This window comes from Salvelinus namaycush, chromosome 8 (assembly GCF_016432855.1).
Source record: "Salvelinus namaycush isolate Seneca chromosome 8, SaNama_1.0, whole genome shotgun sequence".
NCBI classification, from domain to species: Eukaryota; Metazoa; Chordata; class Actinopteri; order Salmoniformes; family Salmonidae; genus Salvelinus; species Salvelinus namaycush.
The window spans coordinates 9,200,844-9,219,787 of record NC_052314.1 but is presented as its reverse complement, the minus strand read 5'-3'; the positions used below and the strand labels follow the sequence as shown (position 1 = coordinate 9,219,787).

The 18,944-nt window shown below is 47.6% G+C and overlaps 1 protein-coding gene across 3 annotated transcripts in view; it reads left to right on the top strand.

The window, feature by feature from the left end:
- LOC120052373 (ceramide kinase-like) overlaps positions 1 to 16,077 on the top strand; it is a 29,904-nt gene extending 13,827 nt beyond the window's left edge. The window contains exons 2-14 of one of the 3 annotated variants that reach the window (XM_038999236.1): positions 7,783 to 7,924; positions 9,073 to 9,204; positions 10,364 to 10,486; positions 11,563 to 11,688; positions 12,413 to 12,479; positions 12,716 to 12,861; positions 13,692 to 13,766; positions 14,170 to 14,322; positions 14,430 to 14,535; positions 14,649 to 14,734; positions 14,869 to 15,074; positions 15,211 to 15,422; positions 15,561 to 16,077. In XM_038999236.1, coding sequence (XP_038855164.1) covers positions 7,894 to 7,924; positions 9,073 to 9,204; positions 10,364 to 10,486; positions 11,563 to 11,688; positions 12,413 to 12,479; positions 12,716 to 12,861; positions 13,692 to 13,766; positions 14,170 to 14,322; positions 14,430 to 14,535; positions 14,649 to 14,734; positions 14,869 to 15,074; positions 15,211 to 15,422; positions 15,561 to 15,651 — 1,554 coding nt within the window. In that variant the 5' untranslated portion in view covers positions 7,783 to 7,893 and the 3' untranslated portion in view covers positions 15,652 to 16,077. The remainder of the gene's footprint in view (positions 1 to 7,782; positions 7,925 to 9,072; positions 9,205 to 10,363; positions 10,487 to 11,562; positions 11,689 to 12,412; positions 12,480 to 12,715; positions 12,862 to 13,691; positions 13,767 to 14,169; positions 14,323 to 14,429; positions 14,536 to 14,648; positions 14,735 to 14,868; positions 15,075 to 15,210; positions 15,423 to 15,560) is intronic. The other 2 variants (XM_038999233.1, XM_038999234.1) reach the window with 2 other exon arrangements.
- Positions 16,078 to 18,944: the final 2,867 nt, after the last annotated feature.

Below are 18,944 nucleotides of genomic sequence, written 5' to 3'. Positions count from 1 at the left end.
ATGTTTCTCAATCACTCATCTGTGTTTTGATTCTTCCTCACACTAAAACACCTCTCCAAAACACCCTCTCCCTCCCTGCATGTTGTCCCATAGTCCGTGTCCTCGTGGTGGCGTTTTAAGGCAGGGGTTCCCAAACATTTTCACTCAGGTCCCCTTCCAGCATTGGGGAACATCCCGCGCCCCCGACGTCTATTTTTATGGGCACAAGCACTGTTTATGACACACACTGTTCACACCCCCTCGTTGGTGGAGAGAATTTTGCAGGTTTATGCTTATTTCCTGCAATTCTAACACATTTTGCCATGGGGGGCAGAGAACATTTTGCAGTTTGAAGGAAATTTTGTTGCAATTCTACACAGTTTGGCATATCTAATGTCCATATCTAATGTCTAAAATCTTTGGGCTAAAAAAACCCAGCAAATTTTTTTTTTTAGCTCTCATGGTCTAGTTATAAATAGCTCTCTAAGGTATGCAATGACTGACATGATGAGGAAATTTGATTTACTACCCAATTTTGAAATTTGCAATTCCTGCCGACCCCTCGCACCTCACTGTTTTTAGGGACAGGGATGGTGCCTCACAGTAGAGGCCTTCACGGGTCCAAAAAGTTTATCATACAGACCCGATATGCATGAATATATATTTTTTTATATAGATACCTGTTCCAAACGGACCCGAGAACCACTCGACCCATTGCATATAGGCCTGGTCGGCTCCAGACTCGATCCGAGTGAGGGAAGCAGCAGAAAAGTACATTTTTAAGTAACCAGAGCTGATAGCGCGAGGTAGAAAGTGGTGACGCTCTAGCAGGTGCCGTGCTGTGTGTAGGCTAAAGTGAGTGAGTGACTCAGGGTGCAGGGAGGGAGACGCAGCAACCAATTAAGCCAACTTGCGCTATAGTAGACTAATAGCGGCCAGATCTAGGTTATTTATCATCCAATAGGATTACGTAGTACTTGTCTTGACTGCATCAAACCGGGATAAGCTAGCTAGCTAGGCTAATTGAGGCTGCATGCACTTTCTCGTCCTACACAGTTACAAACAACATCTCCATTCAGAATATTAAGTAACAGCCTACCTGTTGGCTCTTGGTCGTTGTAGCCTATCCTTGCTTTTTAACTTTGAATTCCATCTTTCATTGATTAGATATCTCAACTTTTGCCGCACACTGAGGCTCTATGACTGTAGCCTGTTGGTGTTTTCATGACTTATGATTGGCCAACAACAAGCTACACACATCACTCATGAAAAGCAAGAGCAGCAGCATCAATTATACAAGCACCTGCTCCCTCGCCTCTCCTCTTCTCTCCCCTGTAGCAGTCTCGTATGGGTCCTTCCGGACATGTCAGGTAAAATTGCACATACCCAATAGTAGGACCCATTAAAATCAGATCAGACCCGTGACATTAGTTAGAATTCTGGATCTGGACCCTCTCAGGTATTCGTGTACAGGTGGATCCATGAAGACCTCTACATCAGCTTGTTGAGCCAAGTCACTCCCGCCATACCTCTCCTCCCAAGTCACTCCCGCCATACCTCTCCTCCCAAGTCACTCCCGCCATACCTCTCCTCCCAAGTCACTCCCGCCATACCTCTCCTCCCAAGTCACTCCCGCCATACCTCTCCTCCCAAGTCACTCCCGCCATACCTCTCCTCCCAAGTCACTCCCGCCATACCTCTCCTCCCAAGTCACTCCCGCCATACCTCTCCTCCCAAGTCACTCCCGCCATACCTCTCCTCCCAAGTCACTCCCGCCATACCTCTCCTCCCAAGTCACTCCCGCCATACCTCTCCTCCCAAGTCACTCCCGCCATACCTCTCCTCCCAAGTCACTCCCGCCATACCTCTCCTCCCAAGTCACTCCCGCCATACCTCTCCTCCCAAGTCACTCCCGCCATACCTCTCCTCCCAAGTCACTCCCGCCATACCTCTCCTCCCAAGTCACTCCCGCCATACCTCTCCTCCCAAGTCACTCCCGCCATACCTCTCCTCCCAAGTCACTCCCGCCATACCTCTCCTCCCAAGTCACTCCCGCCATACCTCTCCTCCCAAGTCACTCCCGCCATACCTCTCCTCCCAAGTCACTCCCGCCATACCTCTCCTCCCAAGTCACTCCCGCCATACCTCTCCTCCCAAGTCACTCCCGCCATACCTCTCCTCCCAAGTCACTCCCGCCATACCTCTCCTCCCAAGTCACTCCCGCCATACCTCTCCTCCCAAGTCACTCCCGCCATACCTCTCCTCCCAAGTCACTCCCGCCATACCTCTCCTCCCAAGTCACTCCCGCCATACCTCTCCTCCCAAGTCACTCCCGCCATACCTCTCCTCCCAAGTCACTCCCGCCATACCTCTCCTCCCAAGTCACTCCCGCCATACCTCTCCTCCCAAGTCACTCCCGCCATACCTCTCCTCCCAAGTCACTCCCGCCATACCTCTCCTCCCAAGTCACTCCCGCCATACCTCTCCTCCCAAGTCACTCCCGCCATACCTCTCCTCCCAAGTCACTCCCGCCATACCTCTCCTCCCAAGTCACTCCCGCCATACCTCTCCTCCCAAGTCACTCCCGCCATACCTCTCCTCCCAAGTCACTCCCGCCATACCTCTCCTCCCAAGTCACTCCCGCCATACCTCTCCTCCCAAGTCACTCCCGCCATACCTCTCCTCCCAAGTCACTCCCGCCATACCTCTCCTCCCAAGTCACTCCCGCCATACCTCTCCTCCCAAGTCACTCCCGCCATACCTCTCCTCCCAAGTCACTCCCGCCATACCTCTCCTCCCAAGTCACTCCCGCCATACCTCTCCTCCCAAGTCACTCCCGCCATACCTCTCCTCCCAAGTCACTCCCGCCATACCTCTCCTCCCAAGTCACTCCCGCCATACCTCTCCTCCCAAGTCACTCCCGCCATACCTCTCCTCCCAAGTCACTCCCGCCATACCTCTCCTCCCAAGTCACTCCCGCCATACCTCTCCTCCCAAGTCACTCCCGCCATACCTCTCCTCCCAAGTCACTCCCGCCATACCTCTCCTCCCAAGTCACTCCCGCCATACCTCTCCTCCCAAGTCACTCCCGCCATACCTCTCCTCCCAAGTCACTCCCGCCATACCTCTCCTCCCAAGTCACTCCCGCCATACCTCTCCTCCCAAGTCACTCCCGCCATACCTCTCCTCCCAAGTCACTCCCGCCATACCTCTCCTCCCAAGTCACTCCCGCCATACCTCTCCTCCAAGTCACTCCCGCCATACCTCTCCTCCCAAGTCACTCCCGCCATACCTCTCCTCCCAAGTCACTCCCGCCATACCTCTCCTCCCAAGTCACTCCCGCCATACCTCTCCTCCCAAGTCACTCCCGCCATACCTCTCCTCCCAAGTCACTCCCGCCATACCTCTCCTCCCAAGTCACTCCCGCCATACCTCTCCTCCCAAGTCACTCCCGCCATACCTCTCCTCCCAAGTCACTCCCGCCATACCTCTCCTCCCAAGTCACTCCCGCCATACCTCTCCTCCCAAGTCACTCCCGCCATACCTCTCCTCCCAAGTCACTCCCGCCATACCTCTCCTCCCAAGTCACTCCCGCCATACCTCTCCTCCCAAGTCACTCCCGCCATACCTCTCCTCCCAAGTCACTCCCGCCATACCTCTCCTCCCAAGTCACTCCCGCCATACCTCTCCTCCCAAGTCACTCCCGCCATACCTCTCCTCCCAAGTCACTCCCGCCATACCTCTCCTCCCAAGTCACTCCCGCCATACCTCTCCTCCCAAGTCACTCCCGCCATACCTCTCCTCCCAAGTCACTCCCGCCATACCTCTCCTCCCAAGTCACTCCCGCCATACCTCTCCTCCCAAGTCACTCCCGCCATACCTCTCCTCCCAAGTCACTCCCGCCATACCTCTCCTCCCAAGTCACTCCCGCCATACCTCTCCTCCCAAGTCACTCCCGCCATACCTCTCCTCCCAAGTCACTCCCGCCATACCTCTCCTCCCAAGTCACTCCCGCCATACCTCTCCTCCCAAGTCACTCCCGCCATACCTCTCCTCCCAAGTCACTCCCGCCATACCTCTCCTCCCAAGTCACTCCCGCCATACCTCTCCTCCCAAGTCACTCCCGCCATACCTCTCCTCCCAAGTCACTCCCGCCATACCTCTCCTCCCAAGTCACTCCCGCCATACCTCTCCTCCCAAGTCACTCCCGCCATACCTCTCCTCCCAAGTCACTCCCGCCATACCTCTCCTCCCAAGTCACTCCCGCCATACCTCTCCTCCCAAGTCACTCCCGCCATACCTCTCCTCCCAAGTCACTCCCGCCATACCTCTCCTCCCAAGTCACTCCCGCCATACCTCTCCTCCCAAGTCACTCCCGCCATACCTCTCCTCCCAAGTCACTCCCGCCATACCTCTCCTCCCAAGTCACTCCCGCCATACCTCTCCTCCCAAGTCACTCCCGCCATACCTCTCCTCCCAAGTCACTCCCGCCATACCTCTCCTCCCAAGTCACTCCCGCCATACCTCTCCTCCCAAGTCACTCCCGCCATACCTCTCCTCCCAAGTCACTCCCGCCATACCTCTCCTCCCAAGTCACTCCCGCCATACCTCTCCTCCCAAGTCACTCCCGCCATACCTCTCCTCCCAAGTCACTCCCGCCATACCTCTCCTCCCAAGTCACTCCCGCCATACCTCTCCTCCCAAGTCACTCCCGCCATACCTCTCCTCCCAAGTCACTCCCGCCATACCTCTCCTCCCAAGTCACTCCCGCCATACCTCTCCTCCCAAGTCACTCCCGCCATACCTCTCCTCCCAAGTCACTCCCGCCATACCTCTCCTCCCAAGTCACTCCCGCCATACCTCTCCTCCCAAGTCACTCCCGCCATACCTCTCCTCCCAAGTCACTCCCGCCATACCTCTCCTCCCAAGTCACTCCCGCCATACCTCTCCTCCCAAGTCACTCCCGCCATACCTCTCCTCCCAAGTCACTCCCGCCATACCTCTCCTCCCAAGTCACTCCCGCCATACCTCTCCTCCCAAGTCACTCCCGCCATACCTCTCCTCCCAAGTCACTCCCGCCATACCTCTCCTCCCAAGTCACTCCCGCCATACCTCTCCTCCCAAGTCACTCCCGCCATACCTCTCCTCCCAAGTCACTCCCGCCATACCTCTCCTCCCAAGTCACTCCCGCCATACCTCTCCTCCCAAGTCACTCCCGCCATACCTCTCCTCCCAAGTCACTCCCGCCATACCTCTCCTCCCAAGTCACTCCCGCCATACCTCTCCTCCCAAGTCACTCCCGCCATACCTCTCCTCCCAAGTCACTCCCGCCATACCTCTCCTCCCAAGTCACTCCCGCCATACCTCTCCTCCCAAGTCACTCCCGCCATACCTCTCCTCCCAAGTCACTCCCGCCATACCTCTCCTCCCAAGTCACTCCCGCCATACCTCTCCTCCCAAGTCACTCCCGCCATACCTCTCCTCCCAAGTCACTCCCGCCATACCTCTCCTCCCAAGTCACTCCCGCCATACCTCTCCTCCCAAGTCACTCCCGCCATACCTCTCCTCCCAAGTCACTCCCGCCATACCTCTCCTCCCAAGTCACTCCCGCCATACCTCTCCTCCCAAGTCACTCCCGCCATACCTCTCCTCCCAAGTCACTCCCGCCATACCTCTCCTCCCAAGTCACTCCCGCCATACCTCTCCTCCCAAGTCACTCCCGCCATACCTCTCCTCCCAAGTCACTCCCGCCATACCTCTCCTCCCAAGTCACTCCCGCCATACCTCTCCTCCCAAGTCACTCCCGCCATACCTCTCCTCCCAAGTCACTCCCGCCATACCTCTCCTCCCAAGTCACTCCCGCCATACCTCTCCTCCCAAGTCACTCCCGCCATACCTCTCCTCCCAAGTCACTCCCGCCATACCTCTCCTCCCAAGTCACTCCCGCCATACCTCTCCTCCCAGGTCACTCCCGCCATACCTCTCCTCCCAGGTCACTCCCGCCATACCTCTCCTCCCAGGTCACTCCCGCCATACCTCTCCTCCCAGGTCACTCCCGCCATACCTCTCCTCCCAGGTCACTCCCGCCATACCTCTCCTCCCAGGTCACTCCCGCCATACCTCTCCTCCCAGGTCACTCCCGCCATACCTCTCCTCCCAGGTCACTCCCGCCATACCTCTCCTCCCAGGTCACTCCCGCCATACCTCTCCTCCCAGGTCACTCCCGCCATACCTCTCCTCCCAGGTCACTCCCGCCATACCTCTCCTCCCAGGTCACTCCCGCCATACCTCTCCTCCCAGGTCACTCCCGCCATACCTCTCCTCTATAGTGGCCTTTATTTACACTCCTTAGCCAATGGGGTTGTTGTCACCTCCAGCAATGGTGAACTTGGTCATATAGTCTTTGATAAATCTCACAGTACTGACATGTTATTAACATGTCATAGGTCATGGACGGGTACTTGAAAAGTTGACTTCTCAGTCGACACAAACTGCATTCGAGGTTGGCTTGATGGGTTGGGGTATGCAGACAGGTAGTGGACAGAAATAAAACATACACTACCGTTCAAAAGTTTTTCGGTCACTTCGGTCCTTGTTTTTGAAAGAAAAGCACATTTTTGGTCCATTTTTAAAATAACAACAAACTGATCAGAAATACAGTGTAGACATTGTTAATGTTGTAAATGACTATTGTAGCTGTAAACGGCAGATTTTTTTTTAATGGAATATCTAAATAGGCGTACAGAGACCCATTATCAGCAACCATCACTCCTGTGTTCCAATGGCGTGTTGTTAGCTAATCCAAGTTTATCATTTTAAAAGGCTAATTGATCATTAGAAAACCCTTTTGCAATTGTTAGCATTGCTGAAAACTGTTGTACTGATTTTACAGAAACAATAAAACTGGCCTTTAGACTAGTTGAGTAACTGGAGCATCAGCATTTGTGGGTTCGATTACAGGCTCAAAATTGCCAGAAACAAAGGACTTTCTTCTGAAACTCGTCAGTCTATTCTTGTTCTGAGAAATGAAGGCTATTCCATGTGAGAAATTGGGAAGAAACTGAAGATCTCGTACAACGCTGTGTACTACTCCCTTCACAGAGCAGCGCAAACTGGCTCTAACCAGAATAGAAAGAGTGGGAGGCCCCGGTGCACAACTGATCAAGAGGACAAGTACATTAGTGTCCTGTTTGATAAGCAGACACCTCACAAGTCCTCAACTGGCAGCTTCACTGTTGATGTTGAGACTGGTGTTTTGCGGGTACTATTTAATGAAGCTGCCAGTAGGGCTGGGCGATATGGCAAATAAATTAGCACGATATTTCTATTTTTTTCATTCGATAACGATAATTATCACGATATAAATCAAATAATGTTTAAAAGGTGCATATCTGCTTCAAACTCAAGAATCCCTGAACAATCCGTGGTTAGAGTATTGGGCCAGTAACCGAAAGATTGTTAGATCGAATCCCCGAGCTGACAAGGTAAAAATCTGTCGTTCTACCCCTGAACAAGGCAGTTAACCCACTGTTCCCCGATAGACCGTCATTGTAAATAAGAAGTTGTTCTTAACTGACTTGCCTAGTTAAATAAAGTTTACTTTTTTTTATTATGTGAGCTACACATAAAATTATACTCGAAGGAAAATTGTTCCATGTTTTCGGCCAGGGCGCACGTACCTGTGGTCAATTAAATGGATAAGCCTCTTGAAACCTTCCTTTTCGACTGTGCTAATTGGTAGCATGTCCTGAGCAATGCAATGCATAATAGCATTTGTGATGTCTTTTCTATGTTTGTTTGTAGGGCATAAACGCTGTCAGTGTTGACTGCTTCGGGCAAACATCCCTAGATTGGCTGGTGCTCGAGGGGCGTTTATCAATACCGTGGTGCACACTCAGACTTCCTGCATGTTCCATGAGTGATTTTGCTTCAGATGTTGAAAAAGGTTTGTGGTATTACCAGACTTCGTAGCCACCTGTCTACGGCACAATATCCCCCGAACATTGCTCTGCTCTTTGTCGGACTTCAAAAAGCCAAACCACCAAATTACTGAAACAGTTGAACCCTTTTTATCAATCATTTCTTCGTTGGAAGCTGCTCCTTCTCAACGGCTATCACAGCCGCTGTTTTCTCCTACATCACTCATTTTGCGTGGTTAATAGTGGCTACTCCATCACTCGAGGTGCTAAGTGGTTTTTAGTGGGCGTATACCTCTCCACGTGCATATTGTCACTTCTCTGCACATTCCTGCTGCGTCACAGAGGTGAAATGGACTGCTGTACCTAATTATTCTATATCGACATTATTAAAAATGAATCTAAACATTTTTATATAGTTATTGAGGGAAGTAATTACCTCTAATTATTGATATTGATTTATCGCCCAGCCCTAGCTGCCAGTTGAGGACTTGTGAGCCGTCTGTTTCTCAAACTAGACACTAATGTACTTGTCCTCTTGCTCAGTTGTGCACCGGGACCTCCCACTCTTTCTATCATTAATGAATGATCAACACAGAAGTCTCACGAGGTCATTAATGTTTCCCTGATTTCCTATAGAGCTGTTATAGAACTGCTGTAGGCACAAAAACAAATGAATGCAGACTCGGCTCATGATAATGACTTCAGGAAAAGGGTGGTAATAACAGGCACCATTAATGTAGGAGTTGCCCTAACAATATGGTATTGTTTGGTCCATAGTGATTGATCTAATCTTTCTCCAAATGATCCCCTTCTATTATCCATCAGTAGTGCTTTCTATGGCAGGAGCGGTCAACAGCTATACAACACTAATGGTTCTCCCCCTCCTTGCCTTCTCTGTCCAACACTAGCTCCACCCTAATGCTGAAATCAAACTGTTAATAGCCCATTAGAGCTCCCATCTCATCACATTAACTTTATTAGCATGAAGCTATCCAAGCTGTAATTGATACAGCCAGCCAAGTTTGGTTGGGTAGGTAAAAAAGGGCTTGAGATCCTGGCACATAGTCTCTCTCGTTTTGTGTGTGCTTTCCCCTTTTCCAATACATTTAATTTCTAAAGGGTAAATCTCTAGTTCCTGCCACATTGTGACAGATTGATTTGGTGTGTTTAACAGGTACCAGCCACAGCGTGTCCGTGTCTGAGATCCTAGCAGTCCGGGAGCTCGATGTGGACGGCGGGACGAAAGATGGCAGGTGGCAGAAAATGCCCCAGAAACTGACTGAGGCCTATCCATATGCATTCACAGGTACAAATTGTTGGTCATCTAGAGCAATCTACAGATAATGGATTCAATATGTAGTGTGATTACCCATAAAAGGTTTATACAAATATGTCCATTCAATAGAGAATTGCTTCTGAAAAACGATAGTCCAAACCCCATGTATCTACCATATACACTGCTTTCAGAAAGTATTCATACCCCTTGACTTATTCCACATTTTGTTTATACAGCCTGAATTCAAAATAGATTAAAATAAAAATGCTCACCCATCTACACACAATACCCCATAATGACAAAATTAAAACATGTTTTAGAAATTGTTGCAAATTTATGAAAAATGAAATGCATAGATATCATTTGCAAAAGTATTCACACCCCTCAGTAAATACTATTTATTTCAAAAAATTCTTCAAGCTCTGTCAAATTTGGTTGTTGAACATTGCTGGAGAACCATTTTCAGGTCTTGCCATAGATTTTCAAGTAACTTTATGTCAGAACTGTAACTCGGCCACTCAAACATTCACTGTCTTCTTGGTAAGCAACGCCATTATACATTTGGCATTGTGTTTTAGGGTATTGTCCTGCTGAAAGGTGAATTAATCACCCAGTGTCTGGTGGAAAGTAGACTGCGCAAAACTCCAGTCCTTAACGATACAAGCATACCCATAACATGATGCAGCCACCACTATGCTTGAAAATATGAAGAGTGATACTCAGTAATGTATTGGATTTGTCCCGAACATAACACTTTTGTATTCAGGACAAAAAGTGAATTGCTTTGCCACTTTGTTTGCAGTGTTACTTTAGTGTCTTGTTGCAAATATGTTTTGGAATATTTGTATTCTGTACAGGCTTCCTTTTCACTCTGTTAATTAGGTTAGTATTGTGGAGTAACTACAATGTTGTTGATTCATCCTCAGTTTTCTCCTATCACAGCCATTAAACTCTGCAACTGTTTTAAAGTCACCATTAGCCTCATGTTGAAATCCCTGAGCGGTTTCCTTCGTCTCCATCAACTGAGTTAGGAAGGACGCCTGTATCTTTGTAGTGACTGGGTGTATTGATATACCATCCAGTGTAATTAATAACTTCACCATGCTCAATATGGTAGATAATACCGCAATGTAAATTTGTTTTGTTAAGCCTCTGTACCCTGTCACCCCTTCGCGTCCCCCTTCCACAGTGTCTTATGTGGAGAGAGCGAGGCAGCACCGCTGGCGGTGTAGTGACGTCACCTTCCACTGTTCAGAGGGGGCGCTGTGCCAGCAGTGGATCCAGACCATCAGAGAGCAGCTCACAGCACTGAGTATGGCTGAGTATTACTGACAATGAATATGCTTTGTGAAGTCTGGTTGCAAGGCTTACTCAGAAATGAGTGTGGCCGTCATTCTGTTCTGTTAATCAGTAGTGCTGAGCGATTAACCGTCATTTCATATTTCTTCCAGTCATTAAACAACTCTTTGACCGTCTGTTCAATTACTTGAATTCCATCTAGTTCATTTTTTTAATGTGAGCCCAGAGTGCCATTTCTCTAGAGAGAAATTAAATAATTCATGACAGAAATCAAGTAAACTATGTGGGACTCTGGGCTGAAGGGAGTTGTCATTTTCATTAAGCAAATATTCAACCTAGTTTAGCTCAGAAACATGATAATTAACTACAATCCAATTGTGCCAGTTTTTTCAGTTTTGGACAGAGATAAGAGAGGTTGCCAACATCAGTCTAAAATAAGCCCAATGTGTTTCTATGTTCTTATTTTGGACCTCAACTTGTCGCCTGCCTTTGACAACGACTCCCATTGTTAGGGCAGAGACATCATTATATACAGATCTCTGGACGGATGCACTTTTACGCTTGCTATGTTAGGTTAGATGCACACAGAGAGGAATGTACACAATGCTGAGAGGGACAGAAACAGTTTGAAAGTATGCCTTATCTACTTTTGAACTAGTAAAATGATTTTGTCAGACAGCTCTGCAACATAGGCTACTTAGGAAGGCTAGCTAAATAGAATGACTAGACAGTACAGTATGGGGAGCACAGAGATGACGTTAGTTTTGGCTCGCTGTCTGCTACTACCTGGGCAGAGATGAGATGACTTTAAGGAATGAAAAATAATATACACAACTGATATTTGATTTCATAGTAATTTCCTATTTTTCTATTGATGTCTACCAATGTGGACCTGACAGAGACAATGGAATATTTTCAATGTTTTGGCAGTTATTTCATTTTTTAAAGCATTAAATACATTATCGAAAAACGTGATTATTTTTTCAATAATCAAACCGACCTCAAAGAGCACTAATTGTTCAGTACTATTGCTCAGCCTACAGCCTAGAAATGGATCTGGCAAAAAATCTGTCACTTGACTTTTTGCAGCCAACAGACCCAAGCATTTGCTGGTGTACATCAACCCTTATGGGGGCAAGCAGCAAGGCAAGTGCATTTATGAGCAGAAAGTCGCGCCTCTCTTCGCCTGTGCCTCCATCTCCACGGACGTGATTGGTGAGTTCCTGCCAAAGACATTAAACATGCTTTAATAAAGGATGAGTCTTTATGGGCCAAGTCAAATTGTTCACTGTAGGCAAATGGGCACAAGCTCTCTCAGGCCGCACAGGAATATGACATAATTTACGGCCGCCATCCATCATCCTAGTTCCTTATTGGAAAGGATGATTGTCGATGAATACTGGATTCCTTTACATCCGGTTTACTTCTCAGACTTAAGAAAGACTGTGGACATTTGTGACTGTGGAATTTCAAAGTCACACATTCTGACGAATTGTATTTAACTATACAGCTGCTCGGGTTAATATCAAGATACTGATACAGTATTTGAACAGTTTTATTTTTTTTAAATTACGGTGGGTGTGAAAATGTTTGTACATAAAATCAAACTATTCCTTTGGCTACAAATTGTTACAATGTCTAACAATTAGAGAAGAGAAAATGTCTACTTTAGGGCTACTTTAGGACTTCTGCTATCTCAGACTTCTTTATGGAAAATGCTTAGTCGATATATTTCTCCAAGCGAGTGAATGATTACTCCCTAAGTCCAAAATATCGATTTATGCAACAAATTAGGAAAACATCATGCGGCATAAATGAATCAATTGTAAACCTGTTCAAGTTGACATTTCAAGTGTATCCCAACTACAGGAAGCACTTGAAAGACAAACGTGAAGCATGCTGAGACGTCTAACTCTTTCCTGGTCATTTGTTGTCATAGTTACAGAAAATGCCAATCATGCCAGGGACCACCTGAAGACAGAGGCGGAGTTAAAGAAATATGATGGGTGAGTCGAGGATGGAGATGTTCTCAATGTCATTGTCGCTATAGTAATCAAAGGTATGTTTTAAAGACCTCTTTGTAGTCTGGTTTTCAGCCCAACCGTCACTAAATCATATTCAACCAATCACAGTTGAACTAAAAACACCCCGGGTCAAGTATATTCATCTCAAACGACAAACAAAAAGATCAGTTTTGTTGTTCTGACCTCTGTGTGTTACATGACCTTTGACCTCTATGCAGAGTGGTGTGTGTGGGCGGGGACGGCATGTTCAGCGAGATAGTTCACGGCCTGGTCTCTCGAACACAGAGGGATAACGGAGTGGACCAGAACAGCCTGGAGGAGAAGCTGGTACCCTGTACTCTCCGCATCGGCATTATACCCGCAGGTTAGTCAAGACCCCAGGCAGACATTAACAAGCACATGCATGTACACATTCTATACACGCCATCTGCAAGCATTCTCCTCTCTTGGTGTCTTGACAATATAGAATCTTATTTATATCTAATATTTTTGATTTAATGTAACAATGTTCTTGTCTATAGCTATTCTGTACTCTGTCATGTGTTTTGTTTTATGTGGAAGAGTAGCTCCTGCATGTGCAACAGCTAATGGGATCCTAATAAAGTAAAAACACACACACCACTATGTTTACACAGCAATGATCACATCATAAGCTATCAATAGCTCAGTTTATGACATGACTGCGTATGTTTACAAACTAATGTCAACCATGAGGTCCATTTCATGTACACTACACTATCTGTGTTGATTTCCGCGTTCCATTTTTCCATCAACAAGACAATGATACATTATGTTTCTGACTACACAGACAAAAGCTAGCAGTGTGTGTGTTTGTAATAATGATAGTTTGGTGGGTGCTTATAACTGTCCTCTCTCATACATGTACAAGTGTGTACTAATATGCATGCGTGTATTAGGTGTGTGTGTGTGTGTCTCACACACACACACACACACACACACACACACACACACCCTGGCCGTGATCCCACTCTCCAAGGGTATTGGGATATGCAACAAAAAATAAAAAACATTTCCAATACACGCATGCATATTAGTACACACTTGTACATGTATGAGAGAGGACAGTTATAAGCACCCACCAAACTATTATTATTACAAACACACACACTGCTAGCTTTTGTCTCTGTAGTCAGAAACATAATGTATCATTGTCTTGTTTTGTGTGGTATCCAGGTTCAACGGACTGCATCTGCTATGCCACTGTCGGCATCAATGACCCTGTGACCTCAGCTTTACACGTCATAGTGGGTGGGTGCAGTTATCTACATTGAAATATTAACAGCACTTCCAATTAAATTGCCTTTTAAAAATAGTGTAACTGACATTTTTATACAGCACAGACTAGTAGCATAAGCCTTCGTTATCACTGTTCCAGGTCATTGCTGGAGCTTCATTGTGAATAGAAATGTCTCGCGTTTGTCACTTCTATGTTATCGCTATGGCACACTCAGCTGACCATCAAGTGATAGCCGTGACCTAGGAGATAAGAGGAAACTGCTGGAGGTCAGGGTGGGTGGATGGGTGTGCAGGTGTGGTTTTTATAGTAAAAGCACATATTGTGTGTCATCACACCTCTTTAGGACACTGTACCCCACACACACAGTATCTGTGGAGGATCACTCATACTAGACTTGGGGGGGTGTCTTCACAGGAGACTCCCAGCCAATGGACGTGTGCTCGGTCCATCACAATAACACATTCTTGAGGTATTCCGTCTCCCTGCTTGGATACGGTTTCTACGGCGACGTGCTGGCAGACAGCGAGAGGAAACGCTGGATGGGACCAGCCAGGTACGACTTTTCAGGTGGGTCAGAGGAGTAGCTTTAGCTGTTTTAGGAAATACCACCATTGGTACTGTTGTGGTAGTCTGTTGCCATTGTTAATGAAATGGCATGATGTCGTTTTGTGCAGGTTTTAAGACGTTTCTGACACATCACCACTATGAAGGGGCTGTGTCTTTTCTACCAGCAACTGACACACTGGGAACACCGCGAGACAAGACCAGGTGTAGAGCTGGGTATGTAGTACTGTACACTTACAACCTGTTGTGTAGTTTAGTATTACATGTTTGTCTAGATGGTCCAAAGGATTTTGCTCACTTGGCTAGCCAACTCCATTCCTGCTTTCCAGGTGCTTCATATGCCAGCACGACGGGCAGCTGTATTCAGGGGATTCCCCAGAGGAATCCAAGACAGCTCCAGATGTCTCAGACAGAGGTAGGTACAGTATCTCTGCCTGAACGCACATATGGCCTCGACTCCACACGCCATGGGTCTCTACTGAAACCTGCTCAATGTTTTCACCACAAAGCCCCAACCTCTGTTTCTGCTCTGTTTCTGCTCTATCCCAGAATATGAAATGGGGTGGGGGGTAGTCAGAGGGAAGTTCCTGGCCATCAACGCGGCCAGTATGAGCTGTGCCTGTCCCCGTAGCCCCAAGGGCCTGTCACCCGCCGCCCACCTCGCTGACGGCACCACCGACCTCATCCTCGTACGCAAGTGCTCCCGATTCAACTTCCTTCGCCACCTGCTACGCCACACCAGCAAAGACGACCAGGTAACCACACTGGATGGGGCTACTGTGGGTACTCCAACCCGGGTCCATAGCATAGCAGTGTTTGCATGAGATGGTTAACTCGCCACTTTCCTGTATCAGGGATTTCACTTTCTCACTTCTGTTCCTCCCCCTTCAGTTTGACATGACCTTTGTAGAGGTGCACCGTGTGCGGCGCTTCCGCTTCACGCCGCGCCACTGCCAGAACGACTCAGAGCTGGACCTGAGGGAGAACGGCAAGCAGCTCTTCAGCCAGATCTGCCGGGACCACCCTGCCTGCAGCTGCAGCCCTGCCTATAGCAGCTGGAACTGTGACGGCGAGATCCTCCCCCACGCTGCCATTGAAGTCGGGTATGCACCCCTCTACATGGAAATATAGCACACTTCTAAAAGTTTATTTTCTGCACTGTGCTGTCTTCAACATTTGAATTCAATTCCTGCCTTAGCTTTTTTCCCTGACAATGTTTTCTTTGTCTTCTGCCCTGCCAGAGTTCACTGCCAGTTGATCAAGCTGTTTGCGCGAGGGATCGAAGAGCAGCCTTTGTTTGAGGACCTCGCCAACCCCCCGTGTGCACTCTAGGTCCCCTCGCCCCTCCGCTGCCCTACCCTATCAGTCACTGGAACAGTCCTACAGCTTTTCAAAGGCTGCCACTGCTGTCACTTACCTTAGCCCTGTGCACTACCTTTCTCTAATGTATTTTCTGGGGCCATTTTGGAGGTCACAGGTCAAAGAGTGCTGATGCTGGTACATTTACAGAGGTTCATTATCCACTATAGCGAAGAACAAATCATGAAAATCTTAAATGAATGTACCCCCTTCCTGCTATCTTTTTGCAATAAAGAGATGTTAACCAACACTTAACGTGCTGTTCAACATTTGTAGAACCTCCGTTTGCACGTGTTGAAATGTATGCTGCTCCAAATGATGAAGAATTGGTACAAAGCTTTGTTTGTTTATTTATCCATTTGGAGAAACCCAATATTAAAGGATGTTTGAATGATTCTAGCTGCTTGCCTTGTTGGATGTTATTTCCCTGCACCTAAAAAGCATGAATTTGAAAACATTTGTGTGGATGATAGGATATTGGATGAACCAGAGCACTCTCTATGGGTACCAGATGCCAGCTCGCCTGTCACCTTAATGTGGTCATTTAATATGTCCTATATAGCTACAGTATACCACCAGACTGGCTAGAGTCACACTGAAAACTCAATGTACTGTAGCGTATCAACAGTTTATGCCCTGAAACATGTGACTTGGTAGCATTAAAATAGACTCAGAAGGCTCATTTTTCCCAGGCTATTTCTGCCATTGCTGCGATGTCATTCCATGTTAATATGCTGTGGTGTCTGAGGTTGCTGTCAGAAAAGTGTTGTGTATTTGTTGCACTTGCAGTGCTTGGTGTCCTGCGTATCATATTGCCGTCTGCACACACTGTTCTGGGTGTCTTTTCCCCGCACTGTCGAGCTGGTCTTGCTGGTGCGACCCCGCACTGTCGAGCTGGTCTTGCTGGTGCGACCCCGCACTGTCGAGCTGGTCTTGCTGGTGCGACCCCGCACTGTCGAGCTGGTCTTGCTGGTGCGACTCCTCACTGTCGAGCTGGTCTTGCTGGTGCGGACAAGGAAAATAGTATCAATTCATGGTTGTTCACTTCTTCATTTTTTTATTTTTGTTTTTAATCTGACCAAAATACTAGTCAACTGTATGCTGTGGTGATGCAGCCTGGTTTAGATGTCATGCTGCTGTGGTGATGCAGCCTGGTTTAGATGTCATGCTGCTGTGGTGATGCAGCCTGGTTTAGATGTCATGCTGCTGTGGTGATGCATTCTGGTTTAGATGTCATGCTGCTGTGGTGATGCAGCCTGGTTTAGATGTCATGCTGCTGTGGTGATGCAGCCTGGTTTAGATGTCATGCTGCTGTGGTGATGCATTCTGGTTTAGATGTCATGCTGCTGTGGTGATGCATTCTGGTTTAGATGTCATGCTGCTGTGGTGATGCATTCTGGTTTAGATGTCATGCTGCTGTGGTGATGCATTCTGGTTTAGATGTCATGCTGCTGTGGTGATGCATTCTGGTATAGATGTCATGCTGCTGTGGTGATGCATTCTGGTATAGATGTTGTGGTGGTGCATTCTGGTTTAGATGTCATGCTGCTGTGGTGATGCATTCTGGTATAGATGTTGTGGTGATGCAGTCTGGTATAGATGTCATGCTGCTGTGGTGATGCAGTCTGGTATAGATGTCATGCTGCTGTGGTGATGCATTCTGGTATAGATGTTGTGGTGATGCATTCTGGTATAGATGTCATGCTGTTGTGGTGATGCATTCTGGTATAGATGTCATGCTGCTGTGGTGATGCATTCTGGTTTAGATGTCATGCTGCTGTGGTGATGCATTCTGGTATAGATGTTGTGGTGATGCATTCTGGTATAGATGTCATGCTGCTGTGGTGATGCATTCTGGTATAGATGTTGTGGTGATGCATTCTGGTATAGATGTCATGCTGCTGTGGTGATGCATTCTGGTATAGATGTTGTGGTGATGCATTCTGGTATAGATGTCATACTGCTGTGGTGATGCATTCTGGTATAGATGTTGTGGTGATGCATTCTGGTATAGATGTCATGCTGCTGTGGTGATGCATTCTGGTATAGATGTTGTGGTGATGCATTCTGGTATAGATGTCATGCTGCTGTGGTGATGCATTCTGGTATAGATGTCATGCTGCTGTGATGATGCATTCTGGTATAGATGCCATGCTGCTGTGGTGATGCATTCTGGTTTAGATGTCATGCTGCTGTGGTGATGCATTCTGGTATAGATGTTGTGGTGATGCATTCTGGTATAGATGTCATGCTGCTGTGGTGATGCATTCTGGTATAGATGTCATGCTGCTGTGGTGATGCATTCTGGTATAGATGTCATGCTGCTGTGATGATGCATTCTGGTATAGATGTCATGCTGCTGTGGTGATGCATTCTGGTATAGATGTCATGCTGCTGTGGTGATGCATTCTGGTATAGATGTTGTGGTGATGCATTCTGGTATAGATGTCATGCTGCTGTGGTGATGCATTCTGGTATAGATGTCATGCTGCTGTGGTGATGCATTCTGGTATAGATGTTGTGGTGATGCATTCCGGTATAGATGTCATGCTGCTGTGGTGATGCATTCTGGTTTAGATGTCATGCTGCTGTGGTGATGCATTCTGGTATAGATGTCATGCTGCTGTGGTGATGCATACTGGTATAGATGTTGTGGTGATGCATTCTGGTATAGATGTCATGCTGCTGTGGTGATGCATTATGGTATAGATGTCATGCTGCTGTGGTGATGCATTCTGGTTTAGATGTCATGCTGCTGTGGTGATGCATTCTGGTATAGATGTTGTGGTGATGCATTCTGGTATAGATGTCATGCTGCTGTGGTGATGCATTCTGGTATAGATGTTGTGGTGATGCATTCTGGTATAGATGTCATGCTGCTGTGGTGATGCATTCTGGTATAGATGTTGTGGTGATGCATTCTGGTATAGATGCCATGCTGCTGTGGTGATGCATTCTGGTATAGATGTTGTGGTGATGCATTCTGGTATAGATGTCATGCTGCTGTGGTGATGCATTCTGGTATAGATGTTGTGGTGATGCATTCTGGTATAGATGTCATGCTGCTGTGGTGATGCATTCTGGTATAGATGTTGTGGTGATGCATTCTGGTATAGATGTCATGCTGCTGTGGTGATGCATTCTGGTATAGATGTTGTGGTGATGCATTCTGGTATAGATGTCATGCTGCTGTGGTGATGCATTCTGGTATAGATGTCATTGTGTAGTGATTTTTTCTAAAACGTCTGGTATACTCCCTCGTACCA